The 21,054-nt window shown below is 40.0% G+C and overlaps 1 protein-coding gene across 1 annotated transcript; it reads right to left on the bottom strand.

Moving 5' to 3' along the window:
- Positions 1-9,125: 9,125 nt before the first annotated feature.
- Positions 9,126-20,769, bottom strand: rbl1 (retinoblastoma-like 1 (p107)). The gene is made up of 22 exons (XM_079459524.1): positions 20,500-20,769; positions 19,327-19,460; positions 18,948-19,148; positions 18,807-18,871; positions 18,473-18,601; positions 18,124-18,269; positions 17,984-18,048; positions 17,693-17,879; positions 17,379-17,545; positions 17,013-17,125; positions 16,823-16,926; positions 16,540-16,677; positions 16,282-16,446; positions 13,515-13,650; positions 13,140-13,373; positions 12,234-12,424; positions 11,935-12,111; positions 11,296-11,367; positions 11,032-11,116; positions 10,772-10,920; positions 10,481-10,645; positions 9,126-10,383 (listed from the first exon to the last, which is right to left on the bottom strand). Exons 1-22 carry the CDS (start codon positions 20,656-20,658, stop codon positions 10,213-10,215), a joined length of 3,153 nt encoding a protein of 1,050 aa, XP_079315650.1. The 5' UTR covers positions 20,659-20,769; the 3' UTR covers positions 9,126-10,212.
- Between the last annotated feature and the right edge of the window lie 285 nt (positions 20,770-21,054).

The raw sequence follows: 21,054 nt of genomic DNA, 5'->3' as shown, positions 1-21,054 counted from the left end.
ACAAAACACCTGGGTTCCTGGGCTGTATACCTCAAGTGATTCAAAAAATCGACTCTAAAACTTAAAAGCCTTGTGTTCTGAAGAGGCACACATCCAGCGAGGGAGAACTAAAGCCATCGCACCTTTTCGTCATATTGATTCGCATCGAGTTCCGCTCGCCGCAGGACTTCCACAGCGGTGGCCCCGAGTAGACAGCGAAGGTCAGTCTTTGATTCCTCGCGCAGGTTTCAAAGAATCTGCCACACAAAGATACACTGGGCCCATCTTTCTCTTATTCAATCAACTGGGGACACGCTGTTTCTAATTAGTCTGATGAGCGAAGGATGTATCTTCTCTTTCCAACCTTTACAGACATATCAAAATATTCGCAAACACGTCGGTACGAACATTTTCTAATTACGGCCGACATGCGGCAAAATTGCACATAAGATGTTTTTCGCCATCGTCCCTCACGTCACGCAATGGCGTGTGCGTGATCGCTGTCATAATGTTCTGTAATGACACAAAATTTATCATCAAAGCTCGAAAAGAAATCTCGGAGCAGGGATGAATGAACTTGTTTAATCTTCAAGGAATAAATGTTTGTGGGATAATTATCCTTGACTTCAGACCAGGCAAATAAAATAGATGTGATGCAATAACAACAGAATATGTGGAAATGTTAAGAAATTTTACTTAGCCAGTGCTAGATATTGACAAAATCCTATTAGAACCCAATACTGAATAAAGCTGCATACATTATGTTCAATGCTGTTGAACTTGGTTCTTAGTTTACTCACCCTCTTGTCATTTTAAACCTGTATGACTTTCTTCCGCAAAACACAAGAAATACATTTTGAAACTGGATCCTATATATATATGGGTGTGTGTGTGTGTGTGTGTGTGTATATATATATATATATATATATATATATATGTGTGTGTGTGTGTATATATATATATATATATATATATATATATGTGTGTGTGTGTGTGTGTGTGTGTGTGTGTGTGTGTGTATATATATATGAAGAGTTTGGTTCCAAAAGGAGATACAAATATTTTGTTTATTGTGCAGTACAATTAATAAACATCAAACTTCAGTCGGTTTGTTTTGATTTGAGCAAAAATAAAAATTACAGCTAACTAACACAATTAAAACCTGTTAACATAATAAAAAACATGATTTTAGAAAAATCTAATTTTGGAACCAAACTCTTCATAAATAAATATACAAAATCATTTTCACATTATTGTTTAAGCAATAACATTATTTCTGAATAAAAGTTTTGTTTTGTTTAAACTTCACGATCCTTTTTGTCAAAAACAGTACAGCCAACAGTAATTGAGTTTAAAAGGTTAAAATTAAATAAATCAGGTAACAATCATTTTATAATTGACTTGTCTGTTCCCTGTGGCAGACACTTTCTTCTTCTTAATTTTGTTTTGCCTCCCAGGTCTTGGGTTTTATTGATTTATTTGTTGCAGTAGCATTACTTAAGAAATAATGCAATCGCTACAGAGATAAAATGCTAATGACAAAGTGTCTTTTTGAAATAATTAGCTCATATCACGTCAAATCAGTCGACGCTGAAAGTAACTCTCATGTTGATGGCAAAGAAAAGCCGATTTAAAACCCACTTTACAGTTGCGAAATAATAATCCTTTTAGGATTGAAAGAGGAAACGTTAGACGGAAATCAGCACGAATAGAAATTCTATATTATTGGTTAAAACCCTCAAGCCTCAGAAATGATTGTGCTAAACTCTGCGCACATAATAAATACATTTAATAATTGAATCATTAGCCCCGAGCCTGGGTTTTGTTGTGACAAACACCGAATAAGATTATCCACAGTTAGGACTGTGTCCGAATGCCTCTTGCCAAATATTAAAGCGCTAACAATAGAAGCATTAGCGATAACATCAACACTTGAACATTCGGTCACGGGACACGCCTTCAAAGCCACAGTGGATTACATTAACCTCCATTACAACACACGTGCTGAAATTACTCAAAAATGAATATGCATATGAACAAATTCACACATGGTCTTTAACCGCCTTCACTTGAATGAACCTCAAGACGTCGCCTTCCTCCACATGGGCTTGTACATAAAGTTAAATGGTGGATAAAGAGAGCGAGCGCTAAAGAGGATTTATCCAGCAGGGTTCTTATAAATAAGGCCTCTAATGATGTTCCTGTCATCATTTATGTGTGACAGGTTTCTGACAGGCACCTCAAGGGACGGCAGAGACCTTGTCTTGTCGCGGGCGAGCGGAGCCCGCAGAGGGGTCCTGATTGATCAGGTTCTAGAGTGCGGCCTGTCTGAGATTGAGACGTGATAGTTGGGCCGGTTGATTGATGTGCCAGTGTGTGTATGTGTGTGTGTGAGGAGGGAATAAATCAAGACAAGAGGCAGAACCGACAACCAAGGGTAATGTGTAGTGTGTAGATATGTCAACCAGATACACACAGACTTACAATAAACACTTACGGAGAGCGCTGGCCTTTACCTTTTAAACTGAATCCAATTTACGGGAGGTTTGGGGAGGGATTGAAATATGCTGCATAATTACATCATGTGTACTATTAAAATTGTAAACTATATTATAAAATAAAAAATAATCTGTTTTATGGGTTTCCTTTCAATTCAGTGAATTTATTACAAGTTACAATTGAAAATATTCACTAGAGACAAAAAACAACTATAAATGTGTGTGTTGTTAGTTTCAGAGATGAATTTAGTGGTGGGACAACTGATTATAAATCACACAAGAGAACAGGGTACAGAACATTACCCATCATGCCCGGCATGAAACATGACTCAGCAAAACAGTCCAGGTAATAAAAGACTGAACGATGATGAACTCGGGTGGTATTTTTTTACTGTTACACGGCCTCTAATGTTCTGTAACATAAGTGTGGTGTGAAATAATGACTTTTGTGACAGAAACAAATTCTCTATTTGAAAAATAGAGTTTCTAACAATAGTTAAAGTGTATCCTGCTGAAAAAGCTTAGACCATCATGGATTTTCCTGCTGGTTCACATTGGTAAATGTTGGTTATTGCGGTTTGGTGCTGGTCTAGCTGATGGACCGGTATTCACAGAGAATTACACCGTGTCTACAACGGACGCGACAGGCGCAACGTGACGACAACCCGCTTGTTCTTAATTGGTTTGTTGCGCCATGCTGCGCCGCATCCAGTGTGGACAAAATGTGTAATTATAATGGGATCTAATGCATTTCCATTGTCGTGTCGTGCCCAGTGTTGTCACGGTGTTGAAGGTATAGTTCCGCCAAAAGATAATATTTTATAATAATATTTTATTTAATTATTTAAGTGATTTATTAATTTTATACAGTTATGAAATGACATAAGGGTAAGTAATTCTCATTTTTGAGTTAACTATCCCTTTAAGAACAGCTGGCAACGCACATTGGTTAGCAGACATTAATACCACTAAAATGACTGAGCAACAGTTAATTGATCTTCGAACTCTCTCACTATGCACTCTGTTTATTTTTTGGTTATTTAAGGGTTGATAGGGTTAATTGAAGCATCTCGTAGTTCCGGAGAGCGCTCATCTGGTGGCGTCTGTCTTCAAATTACATCAGGACCGAAGGGCAGGTGTGATTGTTCCTGTCACGCCCTGACCTGTCGCCCGCCGTTGAATTATTCCGCACCAGCCGCGGCACGGCGGCAGAACAGTTTAAAGGTAATGAATCGCCCTGGTGCTTGGCAGGTAGAGTGCATTTCATTTCCCCAAAGCAGCGGGTGTCTCGGTCGTTTCCCCGCAACGCACTGAAACTGTTCCTATTGAGCCAGAGCGCATCCTTTTGCCACGTGCCGCACATCGACAGTTCTATTACTAAGAAAAATGAACAGGAGACATTAACCGTGTGGTCCTGCCACAATGCTTTCTGAAAACTACCTGTAAATAGAGCAACAGAGACAGCTGTGGGTTTGGGTTATTAGATTACAGTCATAAGACACACGAGGCATTAGTACCACGGTAAAATCATTGTAACACATGGCTTTAAGGGGCTTTTAAGTGTTTTAAAAAAAGAGAACAATGCCAACAATTACATTAGAAGTCCCTAGTGTTGGACAAATAGTTAGGCTACATTTATTCTTAAAGCGATATTTCAGAGGCAAAACTAAATTTCCCAATGTTTTACTCGCCCTCAAGGCATTCTGACTGAATATAAACTTTCTTCTTGAAGAATAATGCAGTACACGTGTCATTTTTCTTCCAAGCGGTAGAATGGGAGGCAATTTTTTGAAGCTCCAAAAAGTGCATCCATCGATCAAAGAACGGCTTGACGTGGCTCTGTGGTCTTAACAAATGTCTTCTGAAGCTAATCCATGCATTTGTTTAAGATAAATATCTATATTGACAACGCTATTAATTTTAATGTCTAGCTTCCGATAATGTCTTATCCCTCGGCTGCACGTAAACCAGAGGCTTGTTTTCCATCATATTCAGTCAGCAAGGCTTGAGGAAGGGTAAAACATGGGGAAATTTTGTTTTTCCTCTGAAATATCGCTTTAAGAATAATAATTATAAGAAACGGTTTGACTGCCAAGCAACAGGCCTTCAGTTAATTAGCCCAAAGGTTAAGTCACATTAGACAATACTGCCACAAATGTGGACATCGTGGTCTTTCACAGGAAAACCAGCCCAATGTCCCTAGCCCAATATATGCGTGTCATCGGGCTGGTAAAAGTAAGACAACTTTGACCCGCAGAATAAAATAAACAAGTGGCTATTTACTATTATATACAGTGCCATTATTTACTAGAAAAACACATGGCTTTGTTTTCTGTATATTGGGCCAAATCTATGGTGTTTATACATTATATTGATACTCGATTAATACAGCCATGACTATATCTATTCATATTAGTCAGAGTTCACCGAACCTAAACTTTAGATGCACGACGAACAAAGAAACCTTGAACACATGCTTGTGCATAGAAGTTAAGACAGGTTACTGTAAGACAGGTGTGGCGCATCTTTGCATATTAATACAAAAGACAAACGTCAGCCGTCCTGCAGCTCATCCTATCGGAGTCTAGAATTGCCAAAACTACACACTTCACAAAGCCCACCATGTCTTCACAGCATGCTACCTGCTGCAATTTACATTATGAGTTATGGTTTACAGAGCTATAATGTCAAGGCAGCCGCATGTGTGAATATAAATATACGGTATAGTGCCAGATCATTTACCTTTAACATGCTCGAAAACAGTTTACAAGAAAATGTACTTGCATTACCTGCCCATTATTTCTTTACATAAAGTAACATACCGTTATAGTAATGGTATCACGTGGTATTATCATGGTATTAATATCAAGGAATTCCATAGCCTTCTCTTCACATAGACCACTGAATCTGAGTGAGCCAGACATTAGAAACACAGCCCACACTTTTTAAAGCAGAATATTTTCACATCACCTCATAACAGAATATAAACCTTATCTAAATGTTCTCATCCAATGACTCAAAACACAAGTACCCAAGTTTGCCAGGCCTTTGGTACATCACCAAGCAGGCTGTCCTGGATATATATATTAAATATTAAAAGACATTAGTGCATTATAGCTGTTTACCTATGCTATACAAAGCACGCTGGGCCATCAGATTGTTAAAGACCTCTGTATAGCTCTCTAGAATCATTTATGTGCACGAGACAGAATTAAGTTTTAATATTGTTTGTCAAGCTGTCTCCTAAAACAAGCAAACGATTAAGATGATAAATAATAATGGTATTAAATGAATCAAATAACAAAACAGCTACTGAACAAGTTCTGGGAGGCTCTGCCAAGGAGAGAGAGAACTGAATAAATATTTATTTTCATTTGTTAGGAGATACTGAAATATTTCCTAAATGTTAGATTTATTTGATTTATCGTTCCGTCAATAACATCTCGTGTTCAAAATCAACCTGATATTGAGCAAATACTCATGTACCCATCCTTGACAGCAAAACGGTGTCACCCTGATTTAACACCCGCATTTAATTTGCCGATATCTGTACAGCATGCGATGCTCAGACGTCTCACTGCTAATCCTGTGAGGATTTATACGAGTTATATTCTAAGAGAAAAATACTCTGAGATCCAGAAAGGCCCCGGTGAAATAGTTACATCTATGCATTTGTCAGACGCTTTTATCCAAAGCGACTTTGCATTGCATTCTACAATACATTTGTTTCAGTCCATGTACTATCTACTGGGATCGAACCCATGACTTTGGCATTGCTAGAGCCTTGCTCTAACCACCGAGCCACTTGAAAGCAGCTAGAAAACGCAGTTGAATTAAAGGAAGTGTGTTCTATTAAAACTGTCACGCTTTGCTTTTTTCTAAGGTCACTTCAATCATCCTCCTGTGCGATCCAACTCCATCCACATTTCTCTGATCAGCCTCTCGTCGCATGCTGTTACCTGGCCTGGCGCTTTGGCTGCTCTTCAGAAGGACGTCAGACAAGACGGCTGCTCAATAATCTCCTCGCTGGCTCATTCCAGCTCTGGCCAAACCGACAAGAAGCGACAGACAGCGTCTGGAGTAAAAGGATTTAATGCTTCTTCGTGACACCATTACCCACATCTCTCTGGTTCAGACCTTGAACTTTGTCGCCTGTTCCGCTGAGACCCCCATGATCCCCTGTGAGTCTTTACACTACTTGAATCTGCCGCAGGCTCGATTAAGCCTTCATTGAACGATGCTTCATGTTATACAGACACTGGTTGTATGCGTGAATGTTTTTGGAGTATGGGTTTTTCTGGGTCAGCGTGTCCTTGGTTCTTCTAGGTTCACCGGGACTGTGAAATGACATAAATGTTGGATTACGCACGGCCAAAATTGGATTTACAAATTGTACTTTGTATTATGTACGATGGGTTATGAACTTTGGGGTAGTGAGTGTTCTTTTACTGCCATCTAGCGGTCGGGATCTAATAGTGCACCACGGTTACGTGAATAAAACTTGCTATAATTTCACCATTAGTGCAATGTTTTTAAATGATTAAATACAATATATATTACCGAACTTTTACCCCAAAAAGAATAATGTACAATAAATTGTTCCATATTTTAGTAATAACTGCACTTTGATAACGTACGTTATAGCCTACTACAATAACTGTAGGAAGGAGTTATAATAAACACTAGAGCATAACGTTTTTTTCAGTTTACAATAATAAGGCTTAGCAAAAAGTAAAGTATAATGTCGTATTTTTCCATTTGGGTTCAACAAGGATTATGGTCCAACTACGGTTTCTATAATAAAACATTGGAACATGTCAAACTTTGTCATTGTTACTGAAGTAAAACATTTTCGTTAAGAAAGTTATAACAGTAAAAAATTAACATTTTGTCATCACTTACCTTCTGAGGAGACTGTTTGCACAGATCCTTTCCAGTCAACGAATATTTACATGCTGCGCGCCTGTCAATCATCAAACGTAATATCGCGATAACCGCCTGACCGCAATAACCGTAGCACTCATTCACTTCATCCCGTGTGTTCTGAAGACAGACGATGGTTTGGTGAGAAGAATGTTCTGGGTTTACAGGTGTTGAAAGTCTTTTTTGAAGATTCTCTATCACTTCCGCATATTCAAACGCACGAGACGTGTATCAACCAGTAAATGCAGTCAACGGGAGGCTCCGCCCACTCAGGTGAAAGGCCCATAATAAATTCCTTTATTCTTTCAGTATAAGAAAAATAGGGAAACAAGGCTTTATGCATAGTTGCAATTTTCTATTACAGTATATGAACTGGTGTAACATACATGCATACATGCATAATATCACATATGACCACGTCAGTACAACAGGTAGTGGTCTAGCTTTTGTTGAAACTAGTAACTTTGTGATACGACTGGCTCAGAGCCATAACAAAAGATAGGAGACCATGCCTCAAACAAGCAGTGCAAAACGTACATTTATTATACATGTAACACAAGTTTAACCAACAGAACCAAAATATCAGGTGTGGATGTAAATATCAGTAATGTAGTGCGAGTGCATGGATGTATTGTGTGTATGAATGTGAATGTTGAGTGTAAACATAAAAGACATAAACATAAGAAACTTAAATCAACTCAAACGTCCATCTGCGTAAACGGGAAGCGAGGTTGAACCTCCTGGTCCAACATTCGAGCTTCTATTTCAACACCATTCTTTTGTATTAGCACCTATCCGATTATTGCTCCTGTTTGACATATCGCTTAATTCTCCCAGAACTCTTTAGATAAAAGCGTCTGCTAAATGACTTAATGTAAATGTAAATGTAGTATCCTACTGAAAACGAGGACATATTCAATATAAGTTTGTAAAATATAATTTATGGCCTTCATTTGATGAAATGTCTGAAAGTATGTTGTTAAATCAGTACAGATTATAAAAGTTAAAATATAAAGTGTAATCATAATAAAGCGGTTGATGTGACACAAGATTTTGGATATAAGCATCTGCTTATAAATATAAATGTATGTTTAAGTCTATTTGACTTTTTAATTTTCTGTACTTAAAATGTGAAAAAGACCACATTAGGTAAACTCAATGAAATTGTTCGTTTCCCCATTATTTTAACTGAGAAAATGAGATTGACAAAATAATTTGTGTAGTCTCATCCTATAATGGTTTACAGTGAGTGCGTCTCTGTAACAATATCGATTCCATCACTTCTAATGCAGTTCTGAGGTTTTATCTGGCAACAAACCCACTAACCTTAACCAATGCATTTCTTGTACAATCATGATCCAAACACCTTTACCATGGTAATGGTAAATTATTCGTGAGGAAAAGTGCCACCCGAGTACGTCCGTGCATGGATGTGCTAGATAGTCATCCGTGCAGGAAATGAACAGTCCCTAATCTAAGTGATTCAAGAAGGGATTTTGAATGGTGAACATGCTTAGCCTCAGAGAGTAGCAGTGAAGAATTTCTGGGGGATGTGATCTGAATTGATCTTTTGTTCAGCATGTTTTGTGTTTAGAGAAAGTGTTACAATGAAGTTAAGCTCATTCATTAACTTTATATTAAGTAGATTTTTATGTGCGTGCATGCTAAGGCAGTACAACAGACAAAGTAAGCAATACTACAAAGAATGATGTCAAAACACAAATTGAACGTTCATTATTTATTAAAAAGTAAAATACATGAGTTTGTATAAACAAACATAAGATATTTTCACAAAACATTTCAGAGCTAAAAAATAAAGCACCCAAAACATGGAGTGACATACACAATATTGACAGCTTAATAAGGGTCACGTGATTAAGGTGAACCAATAGATTTCATATTTGAACAGAATTAATATGTTTAAAAATAACTGTTAAACAAGTCTCCAAAACATGAGATTTACCAATTTCAATTTTTTTACAACATGAATTTTCAATGCAGTTCAGAGGGGAACATTGCAGAAAAAAGCAGAAGGGCAACAAAAAGTCCTAATCTGACTCAAGAACATAAATCTTAAAAGGGAAAGCATAAATTAAACGTGAGGTGTAGATACTACACATCTAAACATAAAGCTGCACACAGTATTTTCTGTACAGCTGCACAACGCAGATAAGACCTTTGGCAGGTTATTTCAAAATGACCTACAGAAAGAACTCAAGAGGTTAGATTAGCACAGCGCATTGCACCAGAAAACTCAAAGGGTTTACATACAATCCTAAAATATTTCTGTAGTCTAGCTTAGTTTTAACCACAAAAGTTTCAAAATATAAATTTACTCTTATCTTTCATTGAACATACCCAGAGTTATGGGTAACAAGCGATTAATAGATTTCCTTTTTCTGTAAAAACGATAGTCACATGGTTCCTTTAACAGAGAAAGCTGACGGCTACAGAATGCCTCTGTATTCAAAAATTACAAATACACAACGTACATACATGATAAATATTCAAAAAAACGCCTTGATCCGGTTTAAATCATCAAAACGTTTCTTCTAAATCTTAAGAAAACCAGGCATAGCAAACCTCACCCTGGGATTATCAATAATTGCCTATTAACCACAAGTGAATTGTATTTTTCTTTGATATATAAACATGAGTTTTTGGCTTTGTCTCTTTGTCTGTTTTGTTTCATGGTTTGGCAGGTATCAGAAAATGCTGCAGATCTCTATATATCGTGAAGTCCTTTAAGCAGCACATAATAAACAGTTTCTTTGATTGACTTGCACACGCTCTTGCATCTCAGCCGATGGGATTAGAGACTCGCCCTCTCGCTCACCACATCCTGGAGGCGTTTAAGTAGGACGTCGTCGGTCTCCTGGCGGAGGCATTTGGATGGAGACCCTGTCTCATCTCCCTCCATAGTGAAAGCCCGCTTTTTACTCACACCACCCTGACGGATCATCTGGTTGATGTCGTTCAGCTCCTAAAAGGAAAACAGTAAGGTCCATAAACCTCTTAAAATAAAAAATATGTACATTATTAAGTGGTCTCTAAAAATGTAAATATATAGCATGACAGACCTTAGAAGGGCTTCCAGTGAACTTGTACGTGTAAGCTGCACTGGGTGTGAGACTTGAGGCGTTCTTATGAGGAGACACAAAGATGGAGTGTCTTTGAGACACACGGCGAGGAGAGAGAGGCTGAGCACGAACCGAAGGGAATGGAGATAACGGAGGCGCTTCCATCTACAGAAAGGCAGCAAAGGGGAAGAGATGGATGGAAACACCAGTGAGATTTATCAGACCAGACAAACTATTTAGATAAGTCAATAAAAATAAAAGTAAATTTGTTTATCAAAGTAATATACCAACCTTGCCATCGATTGTTGAATGTGCGTATCTAAGAGCGAATGATTTCATCTTTAAAACGTAAACAGAGTTGTAGAACTGGATGAGGTCTCCTCTTTCCTCTAGTTCGCTGTCTGCCTCTTCACCACCAAACTGTTCTGTCCTCTCATTGGCTGAGGAAATAAAAACAAAGAACTAAATAAAGGTAAGGAAAAGCAAGTAACAGCATGAATAACATTCAAACGGATTATTCTGGGACTTGGTGTGCATTACTCCGTACTTACATCGGTCTGATGGTGGATCTACTTCCATGTTCTCATCGGACTGTTGTTCTCTGGGACGCCTTTTTAGTAAAACACTGCGATACACCTACAAACACAAAATCAAACTCGTTTATACACACCACAAGCTGCAGTTGTAACAGTCATCACCAAAACATATTTACTTCCAAATCCAACTATTTAATAAAGCCTACAAATAACAAGCAGCAGTTATTACGACCCCCATGATGTCACAGGTTTGGAAAAACGGCTGCCAAAGATACTCACATGACTGTTGGCCTGAGGTTGTGTCCGATAGCATTTCATAATGTCCTGAAACGTGTGCTCTTCTTTTGCGATCTGCATGAACACATAAATTGAAATAAGCTGCACAGATTGCTTGCACCCAAAGAACAGATAATAGTCTTTTTGTCTATTATGGACTAATATTTCATTTTAAGTATAGAATTCAGAACCAATATTACTCTATTAGTAAGGCTCCTGATCCACAGCGGTGCTTTTCGCAGCTGTGAACGCCGGTTGTGGACGCTTGAACAGCGTTTATTTTAGTGGAGGCGCGTTGGTTACTATGATATGCTGAGCGTAAAAAATAAGATGAGGTCCGTAGCTGAGCCTAAGGAAAAGGGTGCCAGCTGCTGGCATTTTCAAAAAAGGCTGAGTTTCAATAGAAAACAAATGAAAAAAACACACCGTACGCTGGCAGAAACGCCAGGCGTTTATTGATGACCGACACAACATAAAGCGCCATACAACGACAACACCTTTAAACCACACAAGAGCACGTTAACACATTTATGCATTTTCCAGATGCTTTAATACAAAGCAACAAACAGTTGCTCTGATCCAAAAATCTGATTGGACAAGTGGTGTTCCATAATTGATGTGGATCCTTTACTCTTGTTGTACCTTTGCTATGATGTAGACAGCACAGAGAAGCAACTGGTCCAGATGTCTGTCCTTCATAAGGTCAGTGCAGTGCAGAAGAGAGTGTTCAAAACACGTCCAGATCTTTCCCCGCAGATCTGCTGAGATGTCTAGCTTTAGACAAAGGTCACGAAGACGCACGCTGGCTAAATGATATACCTGAAAATAAACGCAGGGCATGTAAAGTCTAAAATTACCCTTTTGATTTTAAAGTGAACAAGATACATTTGTAAAGAAAAATGTCTAAAAGAAGTGATAAACATTTCCCAAATCTTTCTCACCTTTCTGAAGAAGAGTGCAAGGGACCCGGTGCGACGAGGTTTGCTGACGGGTGGCGGCTGCGTGTCATGTCCAGTGGGAGGGGCTGCTGGTCGGCTGGGGGAGGCGGTCAGTAAGATTTGAGCAGTGAGGGGGTTCATGTCATTAGCTTGCAGCTGGATAACTGTAATGCCGCCCATTTCATTCTTTAACACTGCAAACAGAGGAACAACGAAATGTCAATAACAAGCACAATTATCACTGAATCGTTCTTTAGTAGACCACTAGTTTTTAGCAAACATGACTGTTTCAAAGCAACAACATGAACAAACATGGCCGTAACTTAACTTCCGGTTCACACATGCAAAGAATAGAGTACCTGTTGATTGTTTCTGATATTACAAGTAAATTACATTAGCTAGCAAGTTAAAAGTATGTCTAGCCAGTATTATTTTGGGCTACCAGTTGAAGAAACGTTACTTGGCTAAACTTAAATGTGAAAGTTACATGCCCCATTTAACAAATTGTTTATTTATTACAATTATTATACTATAAAATATAAATATAAACATAAACATAATGGTTAGATTATAAGCCACTAGCAAAACCGGCCAAGCAAACACAGACGGAAAAATGAACTTCGGCCCAGATGCGCGTTTCCGATGAAGCCATAAAATGGTTAAAGGCCATCTAGGCATTACACTGTTCATTGGTATTCTCATTAATTTTTTTAGAACTACTAGAATACATTAAAACTACACATTGTTGTTGTTGTTCGTCATTAGTAACATGTTTTTAACTCTTGAGTTGCTGATGCATAAGCTTTATTTGATACTATCAAAGAAGAAAATCTAGAATAAAGGGAAAAGTATCAAAACAACAGTAAACCTTTATGATAAACTAAAGAAAAGCAGAACACATAGTGGTACCTGGCAGTGGAATAGTCAACTGCTGGCCGTTCGCTGTTGACATGGAAAGAACGGTCGTTGAGCCGAGGTTCTGGTTGTTCTCAGTGGAGCTGGGGAAGATTTTAATGGGGGTGACTGAGAATCTTTTTACAGGGGACTGAGGTGGAGGGTCATCACCAAACAAGCGTCTCTTAGCGCTGCCAGCTGCTGGAGAGCTGAAGCGATCGTGAAGCGAGACGGGAGACTGAGGGAGATCTGAGATTGAAATAAAAGATCATTATTCAAATATGAACATACACTCGTATGCAGAGAAATCATTTAACCTCCTTAAAATCCTCTCAGGACTATTGGAGTTCAGTCTCATTGCTGACTTGTGTTTAGGTGTGTATGGGGTACCTTTGCGTGCGCTGGAGCCCAGGCCAGTACGGACCTCTCTGATGCGTGGGTGGATGATGGGAGATAGTGCCACCAATGGGAGGTGAGTGGGACCCCCACTGCTGTTTCCTGTGTCAAAACTACTTGGAAAGTTCACCTACAACACACACAAATACATTTTTTTTCCTTCAAATCCAGAGTTATTGAAGCATGCTGTTGAAGACCACAGTAATAATTGTAGTAGTAACAATAATAGTCTTTTCTTGGCTTGTAAAAAAACAGAAATCATAACACATTACTAATGAAGTCAGCACAAATGTGGTTCCTGTATAATAGGGCTGCAAAATCTAGTCTATAAAATCGAAAATAATTGATAATGAAAATACTGATAATGAAAATTGACGTAATATTGTATTGTGCAGTGCAAAATCAAGCCTTTTAAAATGACCATTTCAGACGTGTCTCTCTGAGCAGCATGAGCGTCACAGTTTTAAAGTCAGACGTGTCTCCATGCATGCGTCTCTCTGTGCAGCCCGAGCTGCGTTGTTTTAAAGTCAGACGTGTCTCCATGCATGCGTCTCTCTGTGCAGCCCGAGCTGCGTTGTTTTAAAGTCAGACGTGTCTCTATGCATGAGTCTCTCTGTGCAGCCCGAGCTGCGTTGTTTAAAGTCAGACGTGTCTCCATGCATGCGTCTCTCTGTGCAGCCCGAGCTGCGTTGTTTTAAAGTCAGACGTGTCTCCATGCATGCGTCTCTCTGTGCAGCCCGAGCTGCGTTGTTTTAAAGTCAGACGTGTCTCCATGCATGCGTCTCTCTGTGCAGCCCGAGCTGCGTTGTTTTAAAGTCAGACGTGTCTCCATGCATGCGTCTCTCTGTGCAGCCCGAGCTGCGTTGTTTTAAAGTCAGACGTGTCTCCATGCATGCGTCTCTCTGTGCAGCCCGAGCTGCGTTGTTTTAAAGTCAGACGTGTCTCCATGCATGCGTCTCTCTGTGCAGCCCGAGCTGCGTTGTTTTAAAGTCAGACGTGTCTCCATGCATGCGTCTCTCTGTGCAGCCCGAGCTGCGTTGTTTTAAAGTCAGACGCATCTCCATGCATGCGTCTCTCTGTGCAGCCCGAGCTGCGTTGTTTTAAAGTCAGACGTGTCTCCATGCATGCGTCTCTCTGTGCAGCCCGAGCTGCGTTGTTTTAAAGTCAGACGTGTCTCCATGCATGCGTCTCTCTGTGCAGCCCGAGCTGCGTTGTTTTAAAGTCAGACGTGTCTCCATGCATGCGTCTCTCTGTGCAGCCCGAGCTGCGTTGTTTTAAAGTCAGACGTGTCTCCATGCATGAGTCTCTCTGTGCAGCCCGAGCTGCGTTGTTTAAAGTCAGACGTGTCTCCATGCATGCGTCTCTCTGTGCAGCCCGAGCTGCGTTGTTTTAAAGTCAGACGTGTCTCCATGCATGCGTCTCTCTGTGCAGCCCGAGCTGCGTTGTTTTAAAGTCAGACGCATCTCCATGCATGCGTCTCTCTGTGCAGCCCGAGCTGCGTTGTTTTAAAGTCAGACGCGTCTCCATGCATGCGTCTCTCTGTGCAGCCCGAGCTGCGTTGTTTTAAAGTCTGACGTGTCTCCATGCATGTGTCTCTCTGTGCAGCCCGAGCTGCGTTGTTTTAAAGTCAGACGCGTCTCCATGCATGCGTCTCTCTGTGCAGCCCGAGCTGCGTTGTTTTAAAGTCAGACGTGTCTCCGTGCATGCATCTCTCTCTGTGCAGCCCGAGCTGCGTTGTTTTAAAGTCAGACGTGTCTCCGTGCATGCGTCTCTCTGTGCAGCCCGAGCTGCGTTGTTTTAAAGTCAGACGTGTCTCCATGCATGCGTCTCTCTGTGCAGCCCGAGCTGCGTTGTTTTAAAGTCAGACGTGTCTCTCCGTGCATGCGTCTCTCCTGGCGGCACAAATTGCCCAGTTCTAAAGTCAAACGTGTATCTCTGTGTGGTGCAAGGTACGCAGTTTTAAAATTAGACGTGTATCTCATGACAGCGCGAGGTGCGCAGTTTAGAAAGGCAGACGTGTCTCGCAATGCGGCACAAGTTATGCAGTTTTAAAGTCAAAAGTGTCTCTCTGTGTAGTGCAAGGTGCGCAGTCCTAAAGTCACACGTGTCTCACTGTGTAGCGCAAGGGGCGTAGTCCTAAAGTCAAACATGTCTCACTATGAAGCGCGAGGTACGTGTGTGTTTTGCATGCATCTCTTCAAGCCGCGCAGTTTTAAAGTTTAAAGGGGAGAGGTGTTTTAAATGACAAAATTTAATATTATATTAGCCAAACCCAATTTGCGGCTAAAAACTCTGATTTGGGGGAATATTTAGTTCAGATGTGGGAAGTACATTTACTTGAGTACTGTACCTAAGGACACTTTTTGAGTATCTGTAATATAAAGTATATTTTTCTGGATACTTTTTACAGTACTTCGCTACATTTGAATGACATATCTCACTTTTCATGCAAAAAAAAGTAATATTTCCTTGGCCAACAGTCCCCTCCCACATTTGGGAGACTACTGTCAGCTGCTTATAAAAGACACACCTGAAACAACTCATAAGCCTTGGTGGGTTAATTAGGGGGACAGTTTGGGAGAAGGCTAATGAGTGCAGTTGTGTTGACTTTTCCCATCTCTGATTAAGGTATAAGCCAAATATCTAATTAAACCTTTTATCGGATTAATCGATAAAATAATCGTCCAACTAATCGATTATCAAAATAATAGTAAGTTGCAGCCCTACTGTATATCAACTGGTAAAGTGTGCGTATACACACCTCCTCTACAGTGGGAACTTTATGGTTGGCGTTACTCAGTGCGTTCCACAAGGCAGAGTCTCCAGTCCAGGCTTTGCTCTCCAGCACCTGCTCCTCTGTACTGTTCAAATGCTTCACCATGTCTCTGGACAAACCCTCCTCAGAGCGGATGAATACCTCGATCACCTACACATACAGCACATAGATTTCTGATGAATAGCTCTATTAAATCAAACCACACCAAAATGATTCGACACAGAAAGCAGACATCCGTGTTACCTTGTAAAAGTAGAAAGGAGGTATCTTAAAGATTTCCAGTATCCAGGGGAAGGTTCTTTGGGAGCTGTAAGCAAAGAGCACCAGCTCCAGACAGCACGCCAGCAGAGAGCAATGAAGCACCTCCTGCTCCAAGAGGACCTAGTGGAGAGCAGGAAAAAGAGATATGGATGTCACAATCTCACACAAAAGCAGTGGAGGTATGACATGTGTAAATGACATTTTAAATGTATTTTTATTTTTCCCAACCAAATACACTTGATGTCAGAGTGACACTGCGACTTACGGTCATGTCTTTTCCCTGAAGTCTCTTCATCTCCTGAGTCATGATGTTCTCCAGGATCTTAAAGTACAAGATCTCAGCCAGCTTCAGACGGTTCTCCGCAAAATCTACATAAAGCAACCCGTAGTTAAAAACATTTTCATAGCAATCACATTTGATTAAACGTCAAGTTTATTCAGACATTATATTTTACCCATGTGTGCTCCAGACAGATCATCTGTGGGTTTGGTGTAGGCCTCTTTGAACCGCTCTCCCATGGTCTTAACTCTGTTCTGAATGGCTTCAGTGGGATTTCGAGAGCAAGAACTGTAAAACACAAACCAAAAAAGGAGCTGTTACAAAAGTTCTCAAGCTATTTAACATCACTACAATACTGAAGGCCTGAATCATCTTGTATTGAACACAATGAAGATACCATTTGGTTTGTTATGCAATACACTATCACGTATACATTGTGAGGTGTAATCTTGTCAACCAAAGACTATTTGGAGCTGCTGTGACTAATATAGAAAGTGTCTAATATAAATATTGTATAAATGTACATTTGACAGATGTTTACTTTAAGATCTGAAGGAGAGCACTGCTGGGTGCATTGCGGAGGCCGGAGACCATGCTCTGCAGTCTGCTCACGCTTTGAGTGGCAGAAGAAACAGGGGTGACCAACACCTCCTTCTCCTTCAAATACCGCCGACCTGTTAGAGGAGTAGAAGGAGCGAGGGAGCGTGTCTACACAACAACAAGGAGAAAGACACAAAGTTTGTAAAAAAAATCATTTGAGTCAGTGATGCTTGTATGGAACTTGAGGTTTGTCATTTAATATTTCAGTCTCTATTTTTTCAAATTAAAATATACTCAAGAAAATGTTTCGGGCACCTTCTCAAAGTGTTGCTGTAGATTGTTCTCCACCTGCATGCGGGCAGACATTTGACTTGCCGGAGGTTCAGCGGTGGATTTGCGTGGCGTGCCGATCTCCTCGTCAGCATCAGCTCCCAAAAACACTCGCTCATCAAAATCCCCCACAGTCAAGACATATTCCTCGTATTCCCGGTTTATGGCTTTACTATGAAACAAAGAAAAGTATGAAATGCTATGTATTTATGTCACAGTGTAAATGAAGGTCATTTAAAACGCTGAAACTAAACCAAAGCTTATAAACATGCTTACTTGTTGTCTTGGAAGTTCGGTGTGTCAAGTAATTCAGTAAGAGTTTCAGGATCACCTTTTAGTATCTGAGAAAAACAAGGTATTTTATTAAACCTGAAAACACACTATAAACACTAAAGATGCATGTGTGTGTGTCTTACTCGTTTCTCAAACAGTCTCTTCATGTAGGGTTTAAAGTAATGTTCCTTTATGCCTTTAGCCTCCACCACCAGCCCATCATGCAGTTCGCACAGCTTGTCAATGACAAATGGTATCTCCTTCACATTCTCAGCATCCTTTGGTAGTCCTGAGGAGTAACACACACGTTTCCTCTTCAATTACACAAAGAGGAAAGCTGACTGATCTAATACAACATAACAAACAGATTGATCCATAACATCATGCTATCAAATCAGCTGTTAGAGAGCAGGGATACAGATAACCAAGAGAGGTGGAGAAACTCAATCAATTGTTTATTGCTTATCAAACAGCCAGGTTTATGAACTTTACCTCTGAAGAATTGATTGATCAGATCTTTCTTGTTGGAGCACAGGAGAGCATTGCAGAACACCAGGTCCAGACAGCAGAGCAGAAGATGATAGGAGTTGACCAGATCATCCCCAATCATACGGAAATTACCTGAAAACAAATACAGATCACTGTACCAGTCCGAATGTTTTACAAGCCAAAGCATTCAGTTCTTTGTTGAAAGAAGATCTTTTATTGATGTCAACGATGTTAAATGATTTATTTTATTGAAGATTACTGGGAACTCTGGTATTGGTCTTATTTAAACCACATTGATTGTCTACAGCACAGCAACGGCTTCTAAAGGTCAGCTTACCTTTTGTATACACAAAGAGTGTCCAACAGAACTTGAAAACATCACTGATGTGGCACGGAAGACGTCTAAAGAGAAGAGTTTTTGAGCAAAGTTTTTGAGCAAGTAAACTGGAGGACAACACAGAGATAAGGAAGATTTTACCTGTGTTTGCGGCTTCTAGGCAAGCGGGGAGGTTCACCCTGTGGATTCTGAAACATGTCCAAAAATATCGGCTCGAATTTACGGAAAATCACAGTCGACACTTCGAAATTACGCTCAAGCCGGCCGATGCGGTTGCGAAAGTCCTGAGAGAGATTCGACATGTCCGACCACTTCTTCATCTTGCTGAAGAACTGGATCAAACTAAAAGTAGGGAAATTCACATATTTAGGTCAGTTAAAAATCGAACGCGAGTAAATAAGATTTGTTGCCATCTCAAATTGCAGGTCAACATACTTTTATTCTATCACGTGGGTGGGCATTACAAAAAAATTATATGTTGATACGAGCGTCCACAATTTTTGGGTCACAATCTCCTTACCTGAGCTTAGAAGAGCGCAGTATCCTTGTAAGAGAAACACAGTTCCCCTCCATCACGCCCCGTCCCACAGTGGGAATGGAGCTTTTTCTACACGCAGCATACAGCGCGCAAGCCAGCCAGTGCACAACATCACCCTGAGACAATCAAAGACACAATGTAAACTAAATCTGCTGAAGTAACACGTCACCCTGTTTACATCCGATATTAACATTTGTCTCATGTGATCCACTCACAAGAGGTCAAGTGGCTTTGGTAAGCACATGTGATGGGATTTAAAGAGACGCGTCATGATCACGCCTAATCCCTATATACGTGTTTAACTGCAAATAAGATTTGAAATTTATATGAAAAATATCGTTTTATTGGTCTGTTTAAAACATACTTATGAACTAGTCAGAACAAGCTTTACTAACAAGTGTGGATTTGAACTACAATGTGACAGTGTCAAGGCAAAGTATAGTATTGTAACGCCACAATATTGGATAAATTCAACACACCCTGCCTTTATAATACGCCACAATACTACGAAACGAGCTTTTTACAACAGTGCCAACACAAATATTGCATATTTTCCTTTCTGATGGATAAAGTCAAAATATAAATAGTATTTACTACTACCTGCATGAAAATAGACTTAAATATTTCTAAGGTGAACTTCAGTACACTATACTAAGTGCAAGTAATCCGCAGAAAGAAATTTCACCTAAATATTAAATATTAACATTAAAGTATATTACAGTTGATCAATACACTACAGTTATTACTATACAACACATTAGCACACATTCACAAAGTGAAGTCTACTATCTACTACAATAACTGTTAGAATAAACTACAGTAGTAACGTTGCCATGTTATGTTTACATGAAACTCTTATTATGTAGTGAAAACATGACAATACCAGAAGTGAAAGGCACTGAATAACTACACTTTGCATTTGCAAGTTGGTACATTTGAATGACACAAAGCAAAGAATAACATGATATATGTGTCCCAAAACAACTTAAATCCATAGACACGCGTTAGTGGCTGGTCAATGCAAGCTTGACCAAGAAACGTTAGCGTTTCAATATCCAGGGGCGATTAAATGAAGTAAATAAAAACAACCATGAAATAAAAAACGAGCACGCTTAAGAAAGTTTGAATGTGAAGTAAAGAGAAATAGAGATGAACCTCGAGCGTATACGTGTTACAGATGGAGGTGAAGTTTTCAAGCGCTTCGGTCGCCGTTTCTTCGTCCATGTTTAACTCCTGACACAGCGCGTCCAGACTCCTGCGGACGGAGCCGTCGTCAGATTTAACCGACTCCGAATCGGTCTCATCCCCTCGCATCGCCGCGGCCCGTTAGAAATCGTGAAAATCGGACGAAAGAAAGTGTTTGTGAAAAAACACGGAACGCCGGCGACCTCCTGATGCTATCCCACAATGCCGAGCTTCGCGAATGGCGCGAAACCGGGCTCCTCTCGGCCAATGGGAGGCGAGGGGGTGTTGACGTCACTACAACAACAAAGACGGCGAGACAGCATGGAGGATTTAAACTGCCTCGGAAACGTGATCCAGCAAACATGGCTTTCACTGCGGAGATAAAAATTGTTAAATCCTTTATCCTAACAAATATTTTAAATCGGGTTTAAGATGAAGGGATATTAAAGCACACCGTAGACCGGAGAAGGAACCATATAATAAATCACTATGGTAATACGACATGTACTTCGGGGAAACCATGGT

The sequence above is a fragment of the Barbatula barbatula genome (genome assembly GCF_947034865.1).
Source record: "Barbatula barbatula genome assembly, chromosome: 7".
NCBI lineage: Eukaryota > Metazoa > Chordata > Actinopteri > Cypriniformes > Nemacheilidae > Barbatula > Barbatula barbatula.
This window is presented reverse-complemented; position numbering and strand designations above follow the sequence as displayed.